Raw genomic sequence first — 21,309 nt, 5'->3', positions numbered from 1 at the left:
CACTTATCCTGCCTTTCCTATACAAATTAGATGTCATGTTAACCAAATGATTAATGAGGAAGTTTCTCTGTAGAGAAGCATCCTGGACCCAGTGATAGAATTAGCATAGCACCAATTTGCCATCCCGGTACATGAATGCATCTGGAAAATAAGTGTTAATGGTGCTAAAATCGAGAGAGGCAGCCAGACATTACATATCTCCTGATGCTGCCCTCAAAAGTTGAACCTGGATCTGACCAAGCCTCTAGTGCCAGCCACCAACTTACAGGGAACAGAGGGTTCAGTGGAGCACATTAAATAGCACCACTGAGACAAAGCCACTCACAAAAATCCAGATTCTGGGAAACTTCACAGGGAAACAATTCAGTTTCTTCAACAAATGAAAAAGGTGATATGATGTTGAGACTTAAAAGATATATTAGCCAAAATCAGTATTTGGACCATATTCAGATCCCTGTTTGAAAAAAGAAATGTTCAAAAAAAAATTTTCTGAGACAGTCTTAACTATCTCAGGGACTTAAAAGATATATTAACCAAAAACAGTATTTGGACCTTATTCAGATCCCTGTTTGAAAAAAGAAATGTTCTGAAAAAAATTTTTATGAGACAATCAATGAAAAATGAATTCTGACTAGATAGTTGAGGATATTAAGGTGTCATAGTTAACTGCTGTTTAAGTGTGATAATGATATTGCATGGATGTTTTTAAGTCTTTGTTTTTAGACATAAATGAAATATAAGTATAAAGATGTGGTGTTTGGGATTTACTGCAGCAAAATCCAGGGCAGTAGGGGTGAAAAGGCAGAGGATGAAACAGGATTGGCCATGCTTTGATGATTGTTGAAGCTGAGTGGCAGAAACCTGTAGGTACATTAAATTCTTCTCTGTAGTTTTGTTTGTCTTTGAAATTTTCCAAAATGAAAACTTAAAATGGCAAATAGAAAGAAGCCCAGCAATGGGTTTGCTAGTACTATGGAGACATCTTAGCTTTGTGCTCATCAGTACCCAAGGCTTTCTGGTAGCATTTTGCTCTCAGCTAGGGTGTCAAAATCTTCTAAGAAAGGCAGTTGCAGTAGGGGAATTGATCATGCACTCACTCCCAAGAGCCTCTGCTACGTCAGGCACCATGCCAGGCAGTTGCTGTTGTTGTTCAGTCGCTCAGTTGTGTCTGACTCTTTGCAACCCCATGGACTGCAGCATGCCAGCCTCCCTGTCCTTCACCGTCTCCCAGAGCTTGCTCATATCCATTCAGTTGGTGATGGCATCCAACCATCTTGTCCTCTGTCGTCCCCTTCTCGTCCTGCCTTCAGCCTTTCTCAGCATCAGGGTCTTTTCCAATGAGTCAGCTCTTCACATCAGGTGGCCAAGGTATTAGAGCTTCAGCTTCAGCATCAGTCCTTCCAGTGAATATTCAGAGTTGATTTTCTTTAGGATGGACTGGTTGGATCTCCTTGCAGTCCAAGGGACTCTCAAGAATCTTCTCTAATACCACAGTTCAAAAGCATCAACTCTTCAGTGCTCAGCTTTCTTTCAGAGAAGGCAATGGCAACCCACTCCAGTATTCTTGCCTGGAAAATCCCATGGACGGAGGAGCCTGGTGGGCTGCAGTCCATGGGGCCGCTAAGAGTCGGACACAACTGAAGTGACTTAGCAGCAGCAGCAGCTTTTTTTATAGTCCAACTCTCACATCCATACATGACTACTGGAAAAATCATAGCCTTGACTAGATGGACCTTTGTTGGCAAAGTAATGTCTCTGCTTATGAATATGCTGTCTAGGTTGGTCATAGCTTTTCTTCCAAGGAGCAAGCGTCCTTTAACTTCATGGCTGCAGTCACCATCTGCAGTGATTTTGGAGCCCAAAAACATAAAGTCTGTCACTGTTTCTACTGTTTCCCCATCTATTTGCCATGAAGTGATGGGGCCAGATGCCATGATCTTAGTTTTCTGAATGTTGAGCCTGTTAACAATGTTGTGATAGCTTCAGGTGAATAGCGCTTATAGAGATACTTGGTATTGCCCTGGGAAAGAGGATTTTGCAGAAAAAGGATGTGTTTCAAAGGCATTCTCTCTGTGATGTCATCACAGGAGATCTGCGTTCATCCTTAGGTTGGCAGGGGGACAACAGTGACCAGAGCCTGGGGACTGATTTATAGTCTGTACCAGCCAACCCATGTATGATTTTCCTTCATTAATAAGTGGATGCTGAGGTTTAGATTTCTTATCAATTCAGTTCAGTTGCTCAGTCGTGTCCGACTCTTTGCGACCCCATGAAGTGCAGCACGCCAGGCCTCCCTGTCCATCACCAACTCCCAGAGTTCACCCAAACTCACGTCCATCGAGTCGGTGATGCCATCCAGCCTTCTCATCCTCTGTCGTCCCCTTCTCCTCCTGCCCCCAATCCCTCCCAGCATCAGAATCTTTTCCAATAAGTCAACTCTTCGCATGAGGTGGCCAAAGTATTAGAGTTTCAGCTTTAGCATCAGTCCTTCCAAAGAACACCCAGGACTGATGTCCTCTAGAATGGACTGGTTGGATCTCCTTGCAGTCCAAGGGACTCTCAAGAGTCTACTCCAACACCACAGTTCAAAAGCATCAATTCTTTGGCACTCAGCTTTCCTCACAGTCCAACTTTCACATTCATACATGACCACTGGAAAAACCATAGCCTTGACTAGACGGAAAGAGGTGTGAAAAGAAGAGAAGTGAAAAGCAAAGGAGAAAAGGAAAGATATAAGCATATGAATGCAGAGTTCCAAAGAATAGCAAGGAGAGATAAGAAAGCCTTCCTCAGCGATCAGTGCAAAGAAATAGAGGAAAACAACAGAATGGGAAAGACTAGAGATCTCTTCAAGAAAATTAGAGATACCAAGGGGACATTTCATGCAAAGACGGGCTCGATAAAGGACAGAAATGGTATGGATCTAACAAAAGCAGAAAATATTAAGAAGAGGTGGCAAGAATACACAGAAGAACTGTACAAAAAAGATCTTCACAACCAAAATAACCACGATGGTGTGATCACTCACCTAAAGCAAGACATCCTGTAATGTGAAGTCAAATGGGCCTTAGAAAGTATCACTACGAACAAAGCTAGTGGAGGTGATGGAATTCCAGTTGAGCTATTTCAAATCCTGGAAGATGATGCTGTGAAAGTGCTGCACTCAATTTGCCAGCAAATTTGGAAAACTCAGCAGTGGCCACAGGACTGGAAAAGGTCAGTTTTCATTCCAATCCCAAAGAAAGGCAATGCCAAAGAATGCTCAAACTACCACACAATTGCACTCATCTCACATGCTAGTAAAGTAATGCTCAAAATTCTCCAAGCCAGGCTTCAGCAATACGTGAACCGTGAACTTCCTGATGTTCAAGATGGTATTAGAAAAGGCAGAGGAACCAGAGATCAAATTGCCAACATCTGTTGGATCATCGAAAAGGAAGAGAGTTCCAGAAAAACATCTATTTCTGCTTTATTGACTATGCCAAAGCCTTTGACTGTGTGGATCACAGTAAACTGTGGAAAATTCTGAAAGAGATGGGAATCCCAGACCACCTGACCTGCCTCTTGAGAAATCTGTATGCAGGTCAGGAAGCAACAGTTAGAACTGGACATGGAACAACAGACTGGTTGCAAATAGGAAAAGGAGAACGTCAAGGCTGTATATTGTCACCCTGCTTATTTAACTTATATGCAGAGTACATCATGAGAAACGCTGGACTGGAAGAAGCACAAGCTGGAATCAAGATGGCCGGGAGAAATATCAATAACCTCAGATATGCAGATGACACCACCCTTATGGCAGAAAGTGATGAGGAACTAAAAAGCCTCTTGATGAAAGTGAAAGAGAAGAGTGAAAAAGTTGGCTTAGAGCTCAACATTCAGAAAACGAAGATCATGGCATCTGGTCTCATCACTTCATGGCAAATAGATGGGGAAACAGTGGAAACAGTGTCAGACTTTATATTTTGGGGCTCCAAAATCACTGCAGATGGTGATTTCAGCCATGAAATTAAAAGATGCTTGCTCCTTAGAAGGAAAGTTATGACCAACCTAGATAGCATATTCAAAAGCAGAGACATACTTTGCCAACAAAGATTTCTTATAGATGGATGCTAAAATTCTAGAAAAATAAGTGCTGGTGCCTGCAATTTAGGAAGATGCCATGGATGTGGTCTCTTCTGCTGGGACTACATTCAGGAAAATATATCAGAAATGATCACTTTAAATCAATCCAAGCTCATACAAATGACTTCCCAAGAGCCAAAGCAGTACTGTGAGAGTAATATCCAATTAAGGGGATGAAAATTTGTAAAAATTCTTTGTACCCTCTGTTAGAAAAGAAAATCATTATGAATAACAATGAATGCAAGGTGGAGGGCTGTCTTTCCTTTCAATGAGATATGTACAGTCTGAGTTAGGAGAGGAAAATAAAGTCTGTAAGGCCATGACCCAGGGAAGGGGCTGCCTGCTTTCCAACTGGCCCCCAGTGCCTGGGTCCATACTCATTACCCAGAAGATGATTAAGTAAAGACTTGCTGAGGTCCAGTGGGCTGCATCCTCTACTGTGTAGCAGATGGATCTGGTTTTCAATTTGTAAGGAATCGCCTAGCCTACGGAGAAGGCAATGGCACCCCACTCCAGTACTCTTGCCTGGAAAATCCCATAGATGGAGGAGCCTGGTAGGCTGTAGTCCATGTGGTCGCTAAGAGTCGGACACAACTGAGCGACTTCCCTTTCACTTTTCACTTTCATGCATTGGAGAAGGAAATGGCACCCCACTCCAGTGTTCTTGCCTGGAGAATCCCAGGGACGGGGGAGCCTGGTGGGCTGCCGTCTATGGGGTCACACAGAGTCGGACACGACTAAAGTGACTTAGCAGCAGCAGCAGCAACTCTTCGCATGAGGTGGCCAGAGTATTGGAGTTTCAGCTTAAGCATCAGTCCTTCCAATGAATACTCAGGACTCATCTCCTTTAGGATGGACTGGTTAGATCTCCTTGCAGTCCAAGGGACTCTCAAGAGTCTTCTCCAACACCACAGTTCAAAAGCATCAATTCTTCGGTGCTAAGCTTTCTTCACAGTACAACTCTCACATCCATACATGACTACTGGAAAAACCATAGCTTTGACTAGACAGACCTTTGTTGGCAGAGTAATGGCTCTGCTTTTTAATATGCTGTCTAGGTTGGTCATAACTTTCCTTCCAAGGAGCAAGCATCTTTTAATTTCATGGTTGCAGTCACCATCTGCAGTGATTTTGGAGCCCCAAAAAATAAAGTCTGACACTGTTTCCCCATCTATTTGCCATGAAATGATGAGACCAGATGCCATGATCTTCGTTTTCTGAATGTTGAGCTCTAAGCCAACTTTTTCACTCTCCTCTTTTACCTTCATCAAGAGGCTCTTTAGTTCTTCTTCACTTTCTGCCATAAGGGTGGTGTCATCTGCATATCTGAGGTTATTGATATTTCTCCCGGCCATCTTGATTCCAGCTTGTGCTTCTTCCAGTCCAGCGTTTCTCATGATGTACTCTGCATATAAGTTAAATAAGCAGGGTGACAATATACAGCCTTGACATACTCTTTTCCTATTTGCAACCAGTCTGTTGTTCCATGTCCAGTTCTAACTGTTGCTTCCTGACCTGCATACAGATTTCTCAAGAGGCGGTCAGGTGGTCTGGTATGCCCATCTCCCTCAGAATTTTCCACAGTTTACTGTGATCCACACAGTCAAAGGCTTTGGCATAGTCAATAAAGCAGAAATAGATGTTTTTCTGGAACTCTCTTGCTTTTTCGATGATCCAACGGATGTTGGCAATTTGATCTCTGGTTCCTCTGCCTTTTCTAAAACCAGCTTGAACATCAGGAAGTTCACGGTTCACGTATTGCTGAAGCCTGGCTTGGAGAATTTTGAGCATTACTTTACTAGCATGTGAGATGAGTGCAATTGTGTGGTAGTTTGAGCATTCTTTGGCATTGCCTTTCTTTGGGATTGGAATGAAAACTGACCTTTTCCAGTCCTGTGGCCACTGCTGAGTTTTCCAAATTTGCTGGCATATTGAGTGCAGCACTTTCACAGGATTTGAAATAGCTGAACTAGAATTCCTTCACCTTCACTGGCTTTGTTCATAGTGATGCTTCCTAAGGCCCATTTGACTTCACATTACAGGATGTCTTGCTTTAGGTGAGTGATCACACCATCGCGATTATCTGGGTCGTGAAGATCTTTTTTGTACAGTTTTTTTGTGCATTCTTGCCATCTCTTCTTAATATCTTCTGCTTTTGTTAGGTTCATACCATTTCTGTCCTTTATTGAACCCATCTTTGCATGAAATGTTCCATTAGTATCTCTAATTTTCTTGAAGAGATCTCTAGTCTTTCCCATTCTTTTGTTTTCCTCTATTTCTTTGCACTGACCACTGAGGAAGGTTTACTTGTGTCTGCTTGCTATAAGGTTTACTTATGTCTGCTTGGTATTCGTTAGAACTCTGCATTCAAATGGGTATATCTTTCCTTTTCTCCTTTGCTTTTCACTTCTCTTCTTTTCACAGCTATTTGTAATGCCTCCTCAGACAGCCAGTTTGGTTTTTTGCATTTTTTTTTCTTAGGGATGGTCTTGATCACTGCCTCCTGTACAATGTCACCAACCTCCATCCATAGTTCATCAGGCACTGTGTCTATCCGATCTAGTCCCTTAAATCTAGTTGTCACTTCCACTGTATAATTGTAAGGGATTTGATTTAGGTCATACCTCAATGGTCTAGTCAGAGAAGGCAATGGCACCCCACTCCAGTACTCTTGCCTGGAAAATTCCATGGATGGAGGAGCCTGGTGGGCTACAGTCCATGGGATTGTGAAGAGTCTGATACGACTGAGCGACTTCACTTTCACTTTTCTCTTTCATGCATTGGAGAAGGAAATGGCAACCCACTCCAGTGTTCTTGCCTGGAGCATGCCAGGGACGGGGAAGCCCAGTGGGCTGCCATCTATGGGGTTGCACAGAGTCGGACACGACTGAAGCGACTTAGCAGCGGCAGCAGCAATGGTCTAGTGATTTTCCCTACTTTCTTCAATTTAAGTCTGAATTTGGCAATAAGGAGTTCATGATCTGAGTCATAGTCAGCTCCTGGTCTCATTTTTGCTGACTGTATAGAGCTTCTCCATCTTTGGCTGCAAAGAATGTAATCAATCTGATTATTGATCTTTGTAAAATGGGGATTAAAACAGTCATGCAACTCCAGGAATTCAGTGAGTTGAACATCAGTCACTCAGCACTAAGTCTAGTACATGTCAAGGGCTCAGCAATTGTAGTTGCTGCTGATGGAACAACAATACTGTTATACGTTAGTAGTATTAAGGGTTGTTTAGGGGGTTCTCACTGGTTTTCTTTGCCTCTACTTAGGGCAAGCAAGCTCGGCAACTGCAAAACAAACTGGGAAGCTGACAGAATTTATGTCTAACCTGGCATGGGATTTTGCAATCAAAGAGGGGTTCCAGATTTTTAAGAAAATGCCGGCCACCAAGCCATTAATGAGGTCCCACCACACATGGTCTCTGCTGAGGACCCCAGGCACGAGGAGTTATGTCACCTCCACAGACTCTTCTCCAGCTCATGCCTCAAAGGGAGCTCTGATCTTCTCTCCAGAAGGCCTTCCCCCCCGAGTCAGGGAGCTATATCAGCAGCTGAAGGAGTTTATGGAACAACATGTGTACCCCGCTGAGCCGGAGCTACAGCGTCACCAGGTCTCGGCTGAGAGGTGGACCCCCTCCCCGCTGGTCGAAGATCTCAAGGTAAAGCAGCCTTTCGTTAGTACAGCCCAACCTTAGCTCGTCCATATCTTAGCTTAACTCGTCCAACCTTAGCTGGCCATATGGGTTCCTTCTCAGGCTGTGAAGAGACGGAAGAGTTGAGTTCAATGGTCTCTGCTGCCACCACCACTAGAAAGAGCCAGCCCTAGATCACTCAGTTTCACTTCATTGCTCTTTCTGTGTGACCATGTCCTGGCCCGATATTCACCCCAGGCAGAGGAATGCCAAGTCTGGCTTCTAACTCTGAGGCAGATGAACTCATTTTATACATGTCTGAATCATGTAAATTTGAGACTGAGTGATATAAATTGCATCAGTTAAATGACGCGCTCTTTAAAGAATCCGTAACATCAAACCTGAAGGGCCACATCAACTGTAAACTATGTGCTCCTGACACACAGTGACATCAGTTTAGTGCATAATGGAAATACCTGCTGTGCTTTTTCAGGAGTGGTCTTGGCTTGTGTTAGTTCTTAAGTTATCTGAGGTCTTCAGGAGCACATATTCTGCCTGTGACGCAACCAGACCTACTTTAAAATGAATTGGCGTTATCTCTACTTTCATAGTAACAAACCTGTTACAAATTAACCAGAGTTCAAACATGGCAAGATTAGAAAGAATTCATGACATAGAAAGAGTTCTATAAAATTCTCTGGCCTCTGAATCTCAGAGTGACTGTCAACAATTTGATTTATAGGCTTCCAGTTCCATTCTTCTAGTACATAGTAATATATATATATTATTCCTATAATATATATAGAAATATATATATATATATATTCCCACATCCTATTGTAATGAAACTGTTTTATTCAATTATTTGAATCTCCCACTGGCTTATGTTATTTAATGATGTATCCCATGTCAGTGCCTGGAGATGGATCCCCGAGAGGACCACATTGGGGGTGCACCATAATTTGGCTACCCTGCCCCCAGCTGAGAGACACTGTGGGGATCTCAGTGTAGGTCACTCCAGGTACCAAAGCAGCAGAGTGAGCAGCTAGCTGCTAGTATGGACAGGGAGGCTGAAGAGCCAGCTGGAAGGGACAGTAGAAGCAAGGGAATGCTGACTGCCAGGAGTGTGGTCACAGCTGTTGCTAGGGCAATGGCCAGGAGGTCTCCACTGTATGGTGTATGGATGCTTCCCCAGGACACTGAGATTGAGGTGGGAATTTTCAGCCAGTCATGTGTAGGTCCCATGCTCACATGTTGATGCCCCTGAAATTTTTACAGTGAGAGAGCACCCCAGAATAAGAAGCGGTTTGGATCCTGTGCAAGCAAGGTGCATCAAATGCTGTTGAATGCTTCTGTGTCCACTTACTGTTTCTACAGTGTCTTTTTTTTTTTAACTGTGGCTGGCTGGGTCTTCATTGTGGTGCATAGGCTTTCTCTAGTTGTGGTGTGCGTTGACTTTTTTTTTTCTCTTGTTGCATCTCTTACACAGGCTCAGTAGTTGTGGCCCATGGTCTCTAGAGCACACAGACCCCAAAGTGCTCTGGCTTCTCTAGTTGCAGCCTTTGGGCTTTGTGGCCCCACAGCACATGAGATCTTAGTTCCCCTACCAGGGATCGAACCTGACACCCTCCCCTGACCCGCCCTCCCCCCATCCAGTGAAAGCACTGTGTCCTAACCACTGGACTGCCAGGGAATTCCTGAATGAGACCATTTTAGGTCCTTTTCATCAGTAAGGTGCATACCATTCTATACTCCCATTACCTTATGAAATGTCCTATACCCCACCTGCTGACCTGCACACTTAATCCTCACTAATTAAATGTATCCGTCCAGTGCACAGAAGTGTTGGAAAAGCAGACATTATTGCCATGAACACCTCTAGTTTCTAAGTGAATTTATAGGAAAAACCTAGAGAATGTTCTACTTGTGGTCGTACCTGAATGGGAATCATAAGGACAACTAAGATTATTGGGGAGAGTGGTAAAAGAATGGCTCACAGCTTTTATCAAGTGTCATTACTACTCATAAGTGAGAACTATTTGGCATTTATACTACATTTCACAAATCCTATGAGGTAAGCATTATGAACCTCAATTTAAAGATAAGAAATCAAATTTGTCCAGGGACACAACTAGAAATAGTATTACCTGGACTCAATGCAGATTTTCTGGGCTCAAATCTATGTGTTTTCCCCTCCCACAAGGAGATGATTTTATTCATTTCCTTATTCTTCCTCTTCTCAGAACTCCCTTGCTTGTTTTCCTAATTCTCCTTTCCTTTGCTGCTTCATTTGTTCCAGTTAATCTGTCCTTCCTCTCCTTGGTCACTGCAGTCTCAGCTAATTAGCTTAACAGTCATGAAACGAGTGTATGTGCTGATTCTAGAAGTATATGTTCTAGAGCGCAGCCCCCATGTAACGGAAGAGCCAGCCAGGTGGTACCCTCCCAGTGGGAAGACTTTCCATCATCACTAATATTTATTGTAGCCCCGGCTTCTGAGTCCAACACTCTGTGTTCTCTGTGTTACCTAATTAATCTTTCCAACAATCTAGTGAGATGCATGTTTTGGACATAGGTTGGCTCCCTAGTGTCTCTTCTCCTTTCTTTGGGTAGTAGCACCCTAGTCGTTTGGGTGCCTCCCTCCCTGCCTTTGGACAGTCTGGCAGAGCTGTAGTCAAGGTGCCAGCTCAACCCACCCCACAACACCCGGGCAGGAACTGGGCACGTGGGGGCAGCTCTGCGGTCCCTACCTGGAACCGGAAGAGTGTTTTTGATAGAGAAAACAGCTGGCACTCACTCACTGAACAGCAGGACTGCTGAGTGTTTGTCCTGCTGCCATTTTTTAAGCTGCCTGGATTCCCATCCATTTCTGAGCCTCCTTCTCTAACCTGAATTCCTGATAATCTTCCCATTCGGATCCTTTTTCCAGTCAGTCACCTCCATTCCTAGTCTCCCTCAGTAGCTGTGACTGGTAGGGTGGTTGGTGACGTCTCCTGTCAGGGATAAGGAAACTGCCATGGGGAGCTCCACTATCTTGCCCACGGTCTCCCAACAGGTGTGGTGGGGCAGGGTCTGAATCAGGCAGTCTGACTCACGGCCTGGGTTCCTGATCCCTAGGCTGGACTCCCTGGTTTCCCTGTCGGGAGCTATGTTCAGAAACCTAGGGGTACTTCCCCAGGAACAAAGTTGTGCCTCATGAAGAAAGCTGGACAGGGGATCTCCTTAGGTACCTCATCACCCATCATCATCATATTATTCTCAAAGCAGCTGAGACTGCCGCCAGATCTCTGGGCTGGTTCCCTGCAGACTCGCTAAAGGACCTTCACTGTCTTGTGTTCATGATGTGAGGTCTAGCTGTGTTGTGGTGACAGTGGTGATGCTAGCCGTGATGGAAGTGGGCTAGAGGGGCATCTGGGATGTGGGCACGGGGAAGTGAACTGACTGCACCATCCCTGTTAGGAATGGGCTGTCCCCAGACACCTCCCGTTCTCCTCCCACAGATCTGTGGGGTTGTATCCCGCCTGATGATTAGGACTTATTATTTTTAATGGGCCAAAATAAAATGAGGGCCACCCTGTGTGAATCCCTAATTTCTTTTTGCCATGACAGGAGAAAGCCAAGGCCGAAGGACTTTGGAACCTTTTCCTACCCCTGGAGACTGATCCCAAGAAGAAATATGGAGCAGGGCTGACCAACATGGAGTACGCACATTTGTGTGAGGTCATGGGCACGTCTCTGTATGCTCCCGAGGTACTTTCTTTACCGTCTTCCTCAGCATGGGAGAAAATACTTGTCCTCCAGAGAGTTCAGCCATCCTCCTGGGCTGATGGGGTTCCCTGCAGCAGCAATGGCCTCAGGAGCTCTGATGCAAACTCAGACTTCTTATGAGTAAAGACACTACAGGCAGGTGGCTGGAGCCAGAGCAGGAAAGGAGCCAGGGGTGGCGTCTTCTCAGGAAGTTAGGGCCTGGCTGAGCACAGCCTGGCTGGCTTCTGTGGAGCCTCAATCCAACAGCTCCAATCTACTTTCTCTCCCCAAGGAGCTCTGACGTTGAGCTTCAGGGGCCTCTGAGCTACTGTATTCAGAATGTTGTGGGTCTTTGCATTTCCCTGGGGAGAGGAAGGACTTTCCTGACGGTGTCAGAGGACCTGTGACATGAAAGAGTTCATGTTTCTGAGATGTTTGAATTTTAAATATGAAAGTGGAAGTCACTCTTATGCTTTTTCTTCTTCCAGATTTTTAACTGTTCTGCCCCAGACACGGGGAACATGGAGCTTCTGGTTCAATACGGCACCGAGGAGCAGAAGGCCCGCTGGTTGATTCCATTGCTGGAGGGAAAGGCTCGTTCCTGTTTCGCTATGACTGAGCCCCAGGTGCCTACCTTGGGTCACCCACAGGCGCTCCTCATCAGGCCAGACCCTTGCCAGCTCTAATCAGAATGTGCTCTCACTCAGGTCGCCTCCTCAGATGCCACCAACATTGAGTCTTCCATCCGAGAGGAAGATGGCTTCTACGTCATCAACGGTCACAAGTGGTGGATCACAGGTATTTGGCCTGAAATTCATTTTTCAATCACATTTATGTGGGTCTTCCCTGATAAGCACGTCTTCTCTGCCCTGCTGTTGTCTGAGAAACTGTGGGAGGGACTAGCTTCATTTCCAGTTAACACAAAGGAGATTTTGTCTCTGTTCCCAGAAGAGGCAGCAAACCCTGAGAGAACCAAAGGTTCTACATGGACTCCAGGTGACCCCCCCATGTGACAGTTCCAGGAATCTCTCCTCCACTCCCCACTCTCTTCATTCTGCTGTGGGCGTCTCCCTTTAGACAGGCCGAAGGTCACTTCCTCAATGGTGTCCCCCTCTTGTGAGGTCAGCTGTGCTACAGCAGAAGGGCTGGTGATAATCCTGTCGTTCACTAGGCTTTAACTCTCCAGGGCCCTCGGTACATGCTGTGGGGACCTCCCCTCACGGAGTCTCCACCCTTCCCCAGAAGGTCTGTGGTATTATCCCCACTTCACAAAGAAGGAAACCAGGATGGAGAAGTGACTTGAGTCACTGCCCAAGGTACTAGCCCCTCTATTGACAAGTAGGGAACCACCCAGAGTTCAAGGCTGGCCTGACTCTGAAGCCTGTGCCCAAAGCCAGCATGTTTCTACCTCCCGTGGGAACAAAGCAGAACAGGCTGCCACTGATAAAGTAGCAGTTTTCAGACTCTTGTCTCCAAAGTATATTTTCAACCCAATGTGCTGCTTTACAAATCAACTGTTCTTAGGATGTTGGATTCCTTCCTCACTGGGACAGAAACCAGTTGCTCTTATTGCTGGTCAAAGGGCTGCATGTCCTCATCTGATCACATGACATCTTAAAGGGCCCCATCTGCTCAATGACTTCAGCGTCTCTGGGCCAGGACTGAGTGTTTAAGGAGAGCTGATGGCCGTGGTGTCAGATGATGGGGGTCTGTCTCTCTCCTTTCCTGGCAGGCATCCTGGATCCTCGCTGCCAGCTCTGCGTGTTTATGGGAAAAACAGACCCACATGCCCCACGCCACCAGCAGCAGTCCATACTCTTGGTTCCCATGGATACCCCAGGGATAAAAATCATCCAGCCACTGACGGTGTATGGGCTGGAGGACGCACCAGGTTGGCCTTTTGGGAACAGCTCACTTCTCTGTGTGGGTCTGGGTCTGGGGAAAAGGCTTTGGGCAACCCTTGCTCCAGTGCAGAAGTAACACCTTTATGAGTCTGAGGAAATTTGGAAGGCCATGTGCTCCTGCATTTCAGTTCCATTCATGAGTATCAACTATGTCGGCAAGTTTCAGACAAGCATTCATCTGTTGTTGTTGTTGTTTTCTCTTTTAATCATAGAAGACAAGCAGGAGTCTAGGAGGTAAGGAGGCCACAGAGAATGGAGGCAGGAAGTGGCCTCCAGACCTTCTCTTCTAGACCTCAGTGTGGAGAGCCAATTTCCCGGCTTGGAGGTCCTCTCACAGGGGCTCTTTCTCTCTGTTGATGATGTCCACATTTTGACTTCAGAGTTCCCATAGGGTCAATACACTGGAGAGTCACAATACTGCTAGGGAGTTCCAGTTTAAGTTAGAGTTACTTTTTTTTTTTTTAAGATTTCTTTATTTTTGGTTGTATCTGGTCTTCATAGTTGCCTTCAGGCTTTCTTTAGTTGCGGTGAGCAGAGGCTGCTCTTCATCGTGGTGTGTGGGCTCTCATTTTGGTGGCTTCTCCTATGGTGGAATATAGGCTCTAGGTGCACAGGCCTCAGCAGCTGTGATTTGGGCTCTAGAGTGCAGACTCAGTAGTTGTGGTGCGTGGACGTAGTTGCCTCGAGGCATTTGGGGTCTTCCCAGATCAGGGGTTGAACCCATGTCCCCTGTTTTGGCAGGTGGATTCTTAACCACTAGACCACCAGGAAATCCCTAGAGTCATGTTTTAGAAAAGGAATGCCAAGCTATTCATTTGTTACCGTGTAAATTAGGGACTTATTTTCTATTTTTAATAGGCTCCATTTTGTTCTCCCTGACTGTTCAACCACGTTCCTGTTAGAAGGCTACAAAAGGGCAGGAATATTGCCAGCAGATGAGATAAACACATCCAAGGAAAATGTGTAGGCAGATCACTCGGAGTACCCTTTCTGTCTTTCAGGTGGCCACGGTGAAGTCCTGTTCGAGCAGGTCCGTGTGCCCAAAGAGAACATCATCCTGGGCCCTGGCCGGGGCTTTGAGATCGCCCAGGGCCGACTGGGTCCCGGCAGGATCCATCACTGCATGCGGCTGATTGGCTGCTCGGAGAGGGCGCTGGCGCTCATGAAGGCCCGAGTAAGTACTTCCCTTTGCGCCTGTCTCTGGACCAGAACGACCCATCTGTCTTCCTCTCAGACTTCTAATCCTGTTTCCTGAGAGCAGACTTAGCAGGTGAAGCAAGGTGATGTTCTTTACAAGAAGCTGTGTCCTTGTGTTTGCTCTGGCTCTTTTTCTTTGCTAAAGTTTCAAATCCAGAGCAGAATGCTCCTCCCTCTGCCGAGGGGACAGAAGGCGTCTGGCTCTGTGGGCTCTGTGACAGCAGAGGGCAAGGTTCCAAGTCCACAGGGTCATGGTCTACTGATGACCATTTCTTCTATCAGTTCATCTTTAAAAATCAGGTAATAGAGAGAACTCAAGGCTCTAGCATCCAGCCCTGCACCATCCTCCTCCCCCAGCACATTTAAAACTTTATTCTTCTGTGACCCCTCGAAGGTTCCAAGTTCACACAAATGAAAGCTCTTGCTGGCAATGGTAATTCGAATCAGTGATACCAATTTTGCAAAGAAAACTGAAGGAACCTTTGAGCCCCCAAAATATCTCACAAGATACTGTCCAAAGAACAGAGACGGTCATGTGTGCGTAGATCACTGAGCAAATCTGAGATTCACACCCTTTTACTGTCCAATTTCTTTGTTTTGTGTTTTTGTTTTTGTTTTTTTTTTTTTTTTAAAGAAAATGCTCTCTTTAAGGGCTCAGGTATAGTATCTAGTCTCATCCTGCAGAGCAGCTTGAGTGTACATGCCAGAAGTCTTCAGTTCAGTTCAGTCGCTCAGTCGTATCCGACTCTTTGCGACCCCATGAATCGCAGCACGCCAGGCCTCCCTGTCCATCACCAACTCCCGGAGTTCACTCAGACTCACGTCCATCGAGTCAGTGATGCCATCTAGCCTTCTCATCCTCTGTCGTCCCCTTCTCCTCCTGCCCCCAATCCCTCCCAGCATCAGAGTCTTTTCCAATGAGTCAACTCTTCACATGAGGTGGCCAAAGTACTGGGGTTTCAGTTTTAGCATCATTCCTTCCAAAGAAATCCCAGGGTTGATCTCCTTCAGAATGGACTGGTTGGATCTCCTTACAGTCCAAGGGACTCTCAAGAGTCTTCTCCAACACCACAGTTCAAAAGCAGTCTTAGAAGGTGCCAAGTATTGATGTGGCCATCCCACTCATAGGACCTGATCATAAGGATTAATTAGATTTGATACTAGGAGGTTCACCACAACCATGATTATAATACTTTGAAACAACCTGTGAGGCTAACAAGTAGAGCTTGGTCAAATAACCCTGGTTATGGGCATGCAGTGAAATTCCAAAGCAACGCTGTAGAAATCTGTTTCTTAATATATGTAAAGAAATAACCCTTAATGAAAAAAAAGCAGGCTACAAAAGCATTATAAAGGATATGATTCTATTTTTTTGTTAAAAAAAAAAGCCTTTTTTTTTTTTTGGTCTGAAAATGTATACTTTTCTGCCATTAGTAATATAATTGGTGTCATTATCTTTTTTTAGTTAAAAAAGGGGGCAGAGAAAAGATCCCTTAAGTTCTTCTGATTGATTGTAGTTTTCAAAGACTATAGAATCCCCATTGCAATAACAGTTGCCCACAAGAGGGCTCTGGCACCCAGACTTGCTCCCGAGAGTTCCTCAGGACGTGAAGCAGGCCCTGCTGTCAGCAGAGGGCGCCCTCCTGGCCTGTGTGAGGCGCCCACAGTCGCTGCCTGGTTACCAGAGTAGCCCTGGGCCACAGGCGACTCAGATCAAGCTCTGTCCTGCTTGGAGGCCAGACCTGCCCAGATGGGGCAGAATGGCTGGAGTAAAGGGGTTCCTGGAGATAATTTGTTCAGCCTCCACATTGTCTAGCTTCCCCCACGCCCCCGCCCTCTCCTGTGCTTTTTCCACCCTCTCCTCTGCAGGGCAGTCCATGCCTCCTGTCCTGTCTCCTGTGTCCACAGGCGAAGTCCCGCGTGGCCTTTGGGAAGCCCCTTGTAGAGCAGGGCACGGTCCTGGCAGACATTGCCCTGTCCCGTGTGGAGATCGAGCAGGCCCGGCTGCTGGTGCTGAAAGCTGCCCACGTCATGGATGTGGCGGGAAATAAGGTAGGAGGCTGAGGGACCTCACAGAGGACAGGTCCAGAGGACACGGTGAGGGATGCCAGCCCGGAAATCTAGATGTTGACTCTTCCCTCCCCACTCAGCAAACCACAGAGAAAGCGCTTGGCTCCTTGACATAAATAACTTTGCTTCAATTCTTGTTGGAACTACCTGGGCAGCTTTTCAAAAGTGGAAACGATACAATAAAGAGGACTGACCTTTCTGTTTTACTGACCCAGTGACCATCTGTCAGCAGGCCTGACAGGGCCATATGGCCCTGGCCTGAGCCACAGACCTGCCTGGTTTTCCAGGCATCAGGCAAACTGAGACTAAGCCAGGGAGTTAACCAGAGGAGAAGCTTTATTTTCAACATGACATTATTCCTTAAATGGCTCTTTCTGAGTGCCTCCTAACACCAGGCATGATGCCATGTCAATCCATCTCCATCCATCTCTCGGGAGAGATGTCTTCTCCATCTCTCTCCCGGGTCTCTAACCCTTAGCTGAGAGGCCTCGGTAGCAGGGGGTGACCCAGGCTCAAGTTCCTAGTTTCTTGGTCATCTAGTGCCAGGTATGAGGGCTCTCAGAGGCTTTGATTGAAATCCCAAACTCAGGGAAGATGCTTGTACTTCAATTCCCCAGAGTCCTGGCTGGCCTCATGCCACCTTTCCTTTGGAAACAGAGCTGGTTGTGACCCCAAATGAGGCTCAGGCCAGTCCCCACTCTGCATTGTGTGTGCAGTGATGCTGCCTGTCCCCTGGGAAGATACCCCTTGTCTTTCCTTGACAAGGCAGCTTCCCACACCACACAGCATCCTAAGTCACTTTCCTTGTCACCCCCGCTGCCTCTCCACCCATTGGTGCTGGGCAGGGTCCATGCACCAGGCAAGGCTTGTGGTCCAGTAGGACCTCAGATCTCTGTTCTGAGCTGCTGTTTCTACTCCTCCCTGTGAAACTGATCAGTCTTCCACGCATTCGGCCCAGGGTCTGCCCTCCTCACCATAGTTCCTCTTCCTTGTAGGCTGCAGCTCTGGATATTGCCATGATTAAAATGGTGGCCCCATCCATGGCTTCCCGAGTGATTGATCGTGCTATTCAGGTGAGCACAGATGATGGATCACTGGTTCTTCTGAATCATTCACAAGATTCAGAATTCCTCTCCTTCAGCTGCCCAACCTCCTGTAAACTAACAGCCGCCCTTTGTTGCACACCCCCCATAATGACTGTCCTTTTCCTCCCCAGATACAACCCTATGAGGGGTCCTATTCCTGCTTCCATTTTGAATACATGGAAACAGAAGGACAGCAAAGTGATTTGTCCAAGGTCACTCAGCTTGCAAGGAGCTGAGCTCAGATTTTGGGGAACCTAGGTCCTTCTTACACCAGGCCCAGCCTCCTAACCATGTAAAGATGCCTCCTTCCCAAATCTCAATCCATGGGCCCTAGAGAAGGACTTCCTGACAGCAGAAGTCAACTAGCAGAGCAGACCTGGGGAGCCTGGTGTCCCTGGGACGGCTAGTGAGGCCCCACCTGGAGTCTTCCAGAATACTGTTGTCACACAGGTGTCAGGGGACAGACAGCTTTGCAATGTGGCTGTTCTGAGCTGTCCTCACATCTTAGGAGCAGGCACTTGTTCGTGGGGCTCTCAGGGATGAGGGCTCACCCAGGGCTTCCTCCCCTCCTGCCCTGTGTCTTCCAGGCCTTTGGAGCAGCAGGGCTGAGCAGCAACTACCCACTGGCTCAGTTCTTCGCTGGGGCCCGAGCCCTGCGCTTTGCTGATGGCCCTGATGAGGTGCACCGAGCAGCAGTCGCCAAGATGGAGCTGAAGCACTGCAGTTAGACCCGCAGGAGCCAGATCGTCCCCACTAGGCTTGTTGTGCCCAAATGTTTAAATGATGTGCTTTGAAAGGCCTGGTGTGTGTGCTCCGTGCACCCCTCCCGGCAGCTCTGTCCTGGGACCCTTGTGAAGTTGGCCTTGGTGGGTCCCCACAGAACACACTTCTGTAAGAAGCCTGGAGTTGCCTGTTTCAGGCAAGGAGGAAGAGGAGTAACCAAGAGCTGAGTGGGTTTTGGCACAGAGCCTGAAGAGCTGGTCTTCAGGCCAGGAGCTGGATGGGCAGCCGGGCCCCTTCTCTCTGGCTGCGGTGTGCAAAGGCTGTGGGCATCTGCATGAGTATTAGGAGACCTGCTGGGCCTGTGGTTGCTCCCAGGGCCTGCTGCTCTGGCCCTCCCCACCCCTTCTCTCAGCTGATGGCTGCAGCCTACAAACCTGGGGTAGGAGAACTCCTGGGAAAAAGGAATGAAACCCAAATCATGAAGCCACCGCCATCTGATTTTCTTTGAATATCCAAAACACAGAACACTGAAATGTTAATTTAGAAAGAAACTTTGGAGACATGAAAGAATAAGAATGTATACTAAAGAGACATCATGAATGCTCTATATCGTATAAAAAGAATGGAGAATGAAGGCTATCACTTCAACCCTTGTTTCAGTAATGTCAGTTACCTCTGCATATTTGAGTTTACACAAGGTCCTGCCCAGTGCATCAGCCTCCCTGTACGCACGGAGGGCAAAGACGCAGTGACCCATAGTAGGTCCCAAACCAGCCACCTCAATGCTACTCATCTAAAGGTCAGCAAAAGACCATGGCATTCTGGTGTGTGAGGGCCATCCTCCATCGCCTCTGTAGTCAGAATATTTGTGGGGAGAGGAGGTGGTGGGAAATATGCCATTACAATCCAGAGAGCAGTACTTTTCCTACAGAGATAGGTGGACATACTTGCTCACTTGAGGTCTGAGTTCAAGGAATGGGTGCCCATGAGCCCAGGCAGTGGGTGGAGATAAGCCACTGGCTCTTAGGGCCTGGTCTGCTAATCTCATGATCTGGGATAATGTGGCCAACAGCTGCCCGTTTCAGGTCAGACCACATGGGCAGGGATCACCCTTTACTGTCTGCTGCCTTGCAGACCTGGCCCTCTCAAGGAACTGCTTTACCAGAGAGAACACCCACCTGATGCTACAACCGCATGCCTTCAGGGTACTGGGGAGTCATGGGGGCTTGTGAAAATGCTCCTCAGATGTCCTTGCCTCAGTGGTCTGGGGAGGCAGGCCCTCCTCTACTGCTTGTTGTTCACAAAGACAGTTAAATTCAACTCCTCCCCCACAATGAATTGCTATCACACCAGCCGCACTGTCAAACAACCTTTTGAAAACTGTGGCAGGGTTCTAGCAGCCTGAATTCTTGCTTTGAGTCTTAGTAAGAAGGGGTTTGAAAAAGGAAGTGCTCTGGCATGTGTATCACGTGACCTTCAGGTTTCTCTCATGGACTCTGAAGTTAACCTTGCTTGTTAACTAGTGCAGCTGCAGGGATGAAAATGGAAGCTGTGGGGCGATCGCACGTCTCCCTCAGGTTCTGTGGGGAAAGGGGAAGCCCTGGGTGGGACAGTGAGCGTGCTTAAAGGATGTGACTCACAGAGATGCGGCCTCCAGCAGCCCCTTATCCAGGATCTCCCATCCTGTGAAATAATTCCACTCACCACTGTCAACTGTACCCTTCCTCTTGGTTGGGCACTAGTCTAGGCCTTGGGGAATGTGCAGGAAAACAAACTGGCCCAGTTGCTGACACCAGGGGGCCCTTGGCCCCTTGACCCCTGGTGCCCTGAAGGCGTGTGGTTATAACTGCCCCAGGTGGGTGTTCTCTCAGGTAGGGGACGGTGGCGAGTATCTGAGATGGTGGTGGGTGATGTGGGTGCTCTAATAGGCACTGCTAGGGGGTAGGAGCTGGGGGCTCAAGAAGGGAAAACTTATTCCAGAAGAGGCATTTGAGCAAGACCTGCATGATAAGAATGGGCAAGGGTGCTTCAGAAGAAGGAACAGCAGATGCAGAAGCCCTGCGTGGCAGTCCAGTGTGTCTGGGTGTGGAATACCAGAAGGTAGAAGGTGCTGGGCCATGTGAGACCTCGGGGCCTTTGGTGGGGAGTTTGGTGTTGATTCTAAATGTGACAAAACAGTAAGTTTAGGTCTTAGCGTGACACTTTGATTTGAGTTTTTAAAAGCTGCTTCTGCTCTCCGAAGTTCACCAGGATAAAGAAGGAATAAAGGAAGATTAGAGCTGGTTCAAAGTTCCCTAATGCTGCAGAGGGCTGCAAAAAAAAAAAAAAAAAACCAAAAAGTTAAAATTTAAAAAAAAAAGAAGGAAAGGTGGAGGATGAGGGGCAGGGGTCTTAACGAGTTATGAGCAAAAAATCTGAAGAATAAAGGAAATTTAACCTGGTCTTCATCTCTTTTTTCCCCTACCTTCAGCAAACAGCTGGCATTTCTGATTGGCCAAGTGTGCTAGCGTGGTGCTGTGACAGCATTGTGCTTCTCTGGAGTAGGAGTCCGTGTGTGGTTGTACATGCATGCTTGGGCATGAACAAGCTTGGCGGGTGACGAGGGTACCTGACCAGCTTTATTTGTGGCACACTTAATCTCTTGCCACCATCTCTATGTGGCCGGGTCTAGCTTCTTATTAGCCTGTCTTGGGTATGGGAACAAAATGTCATCATAACATGCTAATGATTTTTTTTCACATCGACTTTCTGTCTCAAAGCAATTGGACACACAATTCCTCTGCTCATCTCTTGGCATCAGAGGCTAGATTCCCATTGGACTG

General features: G+C 47.0%; 1 protein-coding gene across 9 annotated transcripts in view; it reads left to right on the top strand.

The window, feature by feature from the left end:
* ACAD10 (acyl-CoA dehydrogenase family member 10) overlaps positions 1–20,928 on the top strand; it is a 52,588-nt gene extending 31,660 nt beyond the window's left edge. For 8 of the 9 annotated variants that reach the window (XM_044930188.1, XM_044930189.1, XM_044930190.1 and 5 more), the window contains 9 exons: positions 7,401–7,789; positions 11,371–11,511; positions 11,997–12,134; positions 12,216–12,306; positions 13,241–13,399; positions 14,414–14,586; positions 16,479–16,661; positions 17,675–17,752; positions 18,352–20,928. In XM_044930188.1, coding sequence (XP_044786123.1) covers positions 7,401–7,789; positions 11,371–11,511; positions 11,997–12,134; positions 12,216–12,306; positions 13,241–13,399; positions 14,414–14,586; positions 16,479–16,661; positions 17,675–17,752; positions 18,352–18,492 — 1,493 coding nt within the window. In that variant the 3' untranslated portion in view covers positions 18,493–20,928. The remainder of the gene's footprint in view (positions 1–7,400; positions 7,790–11,370; positions 11,512–11,996; positions 12,135–12,215; positions 12,307–13,240; positions 13,400–14,413; positions 14,587–16,478; positions 16,662–17,674; positions 17,753–18,351) is intronic. The other variant, XM_025267073.2, reaches the window with a different exon arrangement.
* Positions 20,929–21,309: the final 381 nt, after the last annotated feature.

The sequence above is a fragment of the Bubalus bubalis genome, chromosome 17, assembly GCF_019923935.1.
Source record: "Bubalus bubalis isolate 160015118507 breed Murrah chromosome 17, NDDB_SH_1, whole genome shotgun sequence".
Lineage (NCBI taxonomy): Eukaryota > Metazoa > Chordata > Mammalia > Artiodactyla > Bovidae > Bubalus > Bubalus bubalis.
The sequence above is the reverse complement of the archived record's forward strand: the minus strand, read 5'-3'. Positions and strand labels throughout refer to the sequence as shown.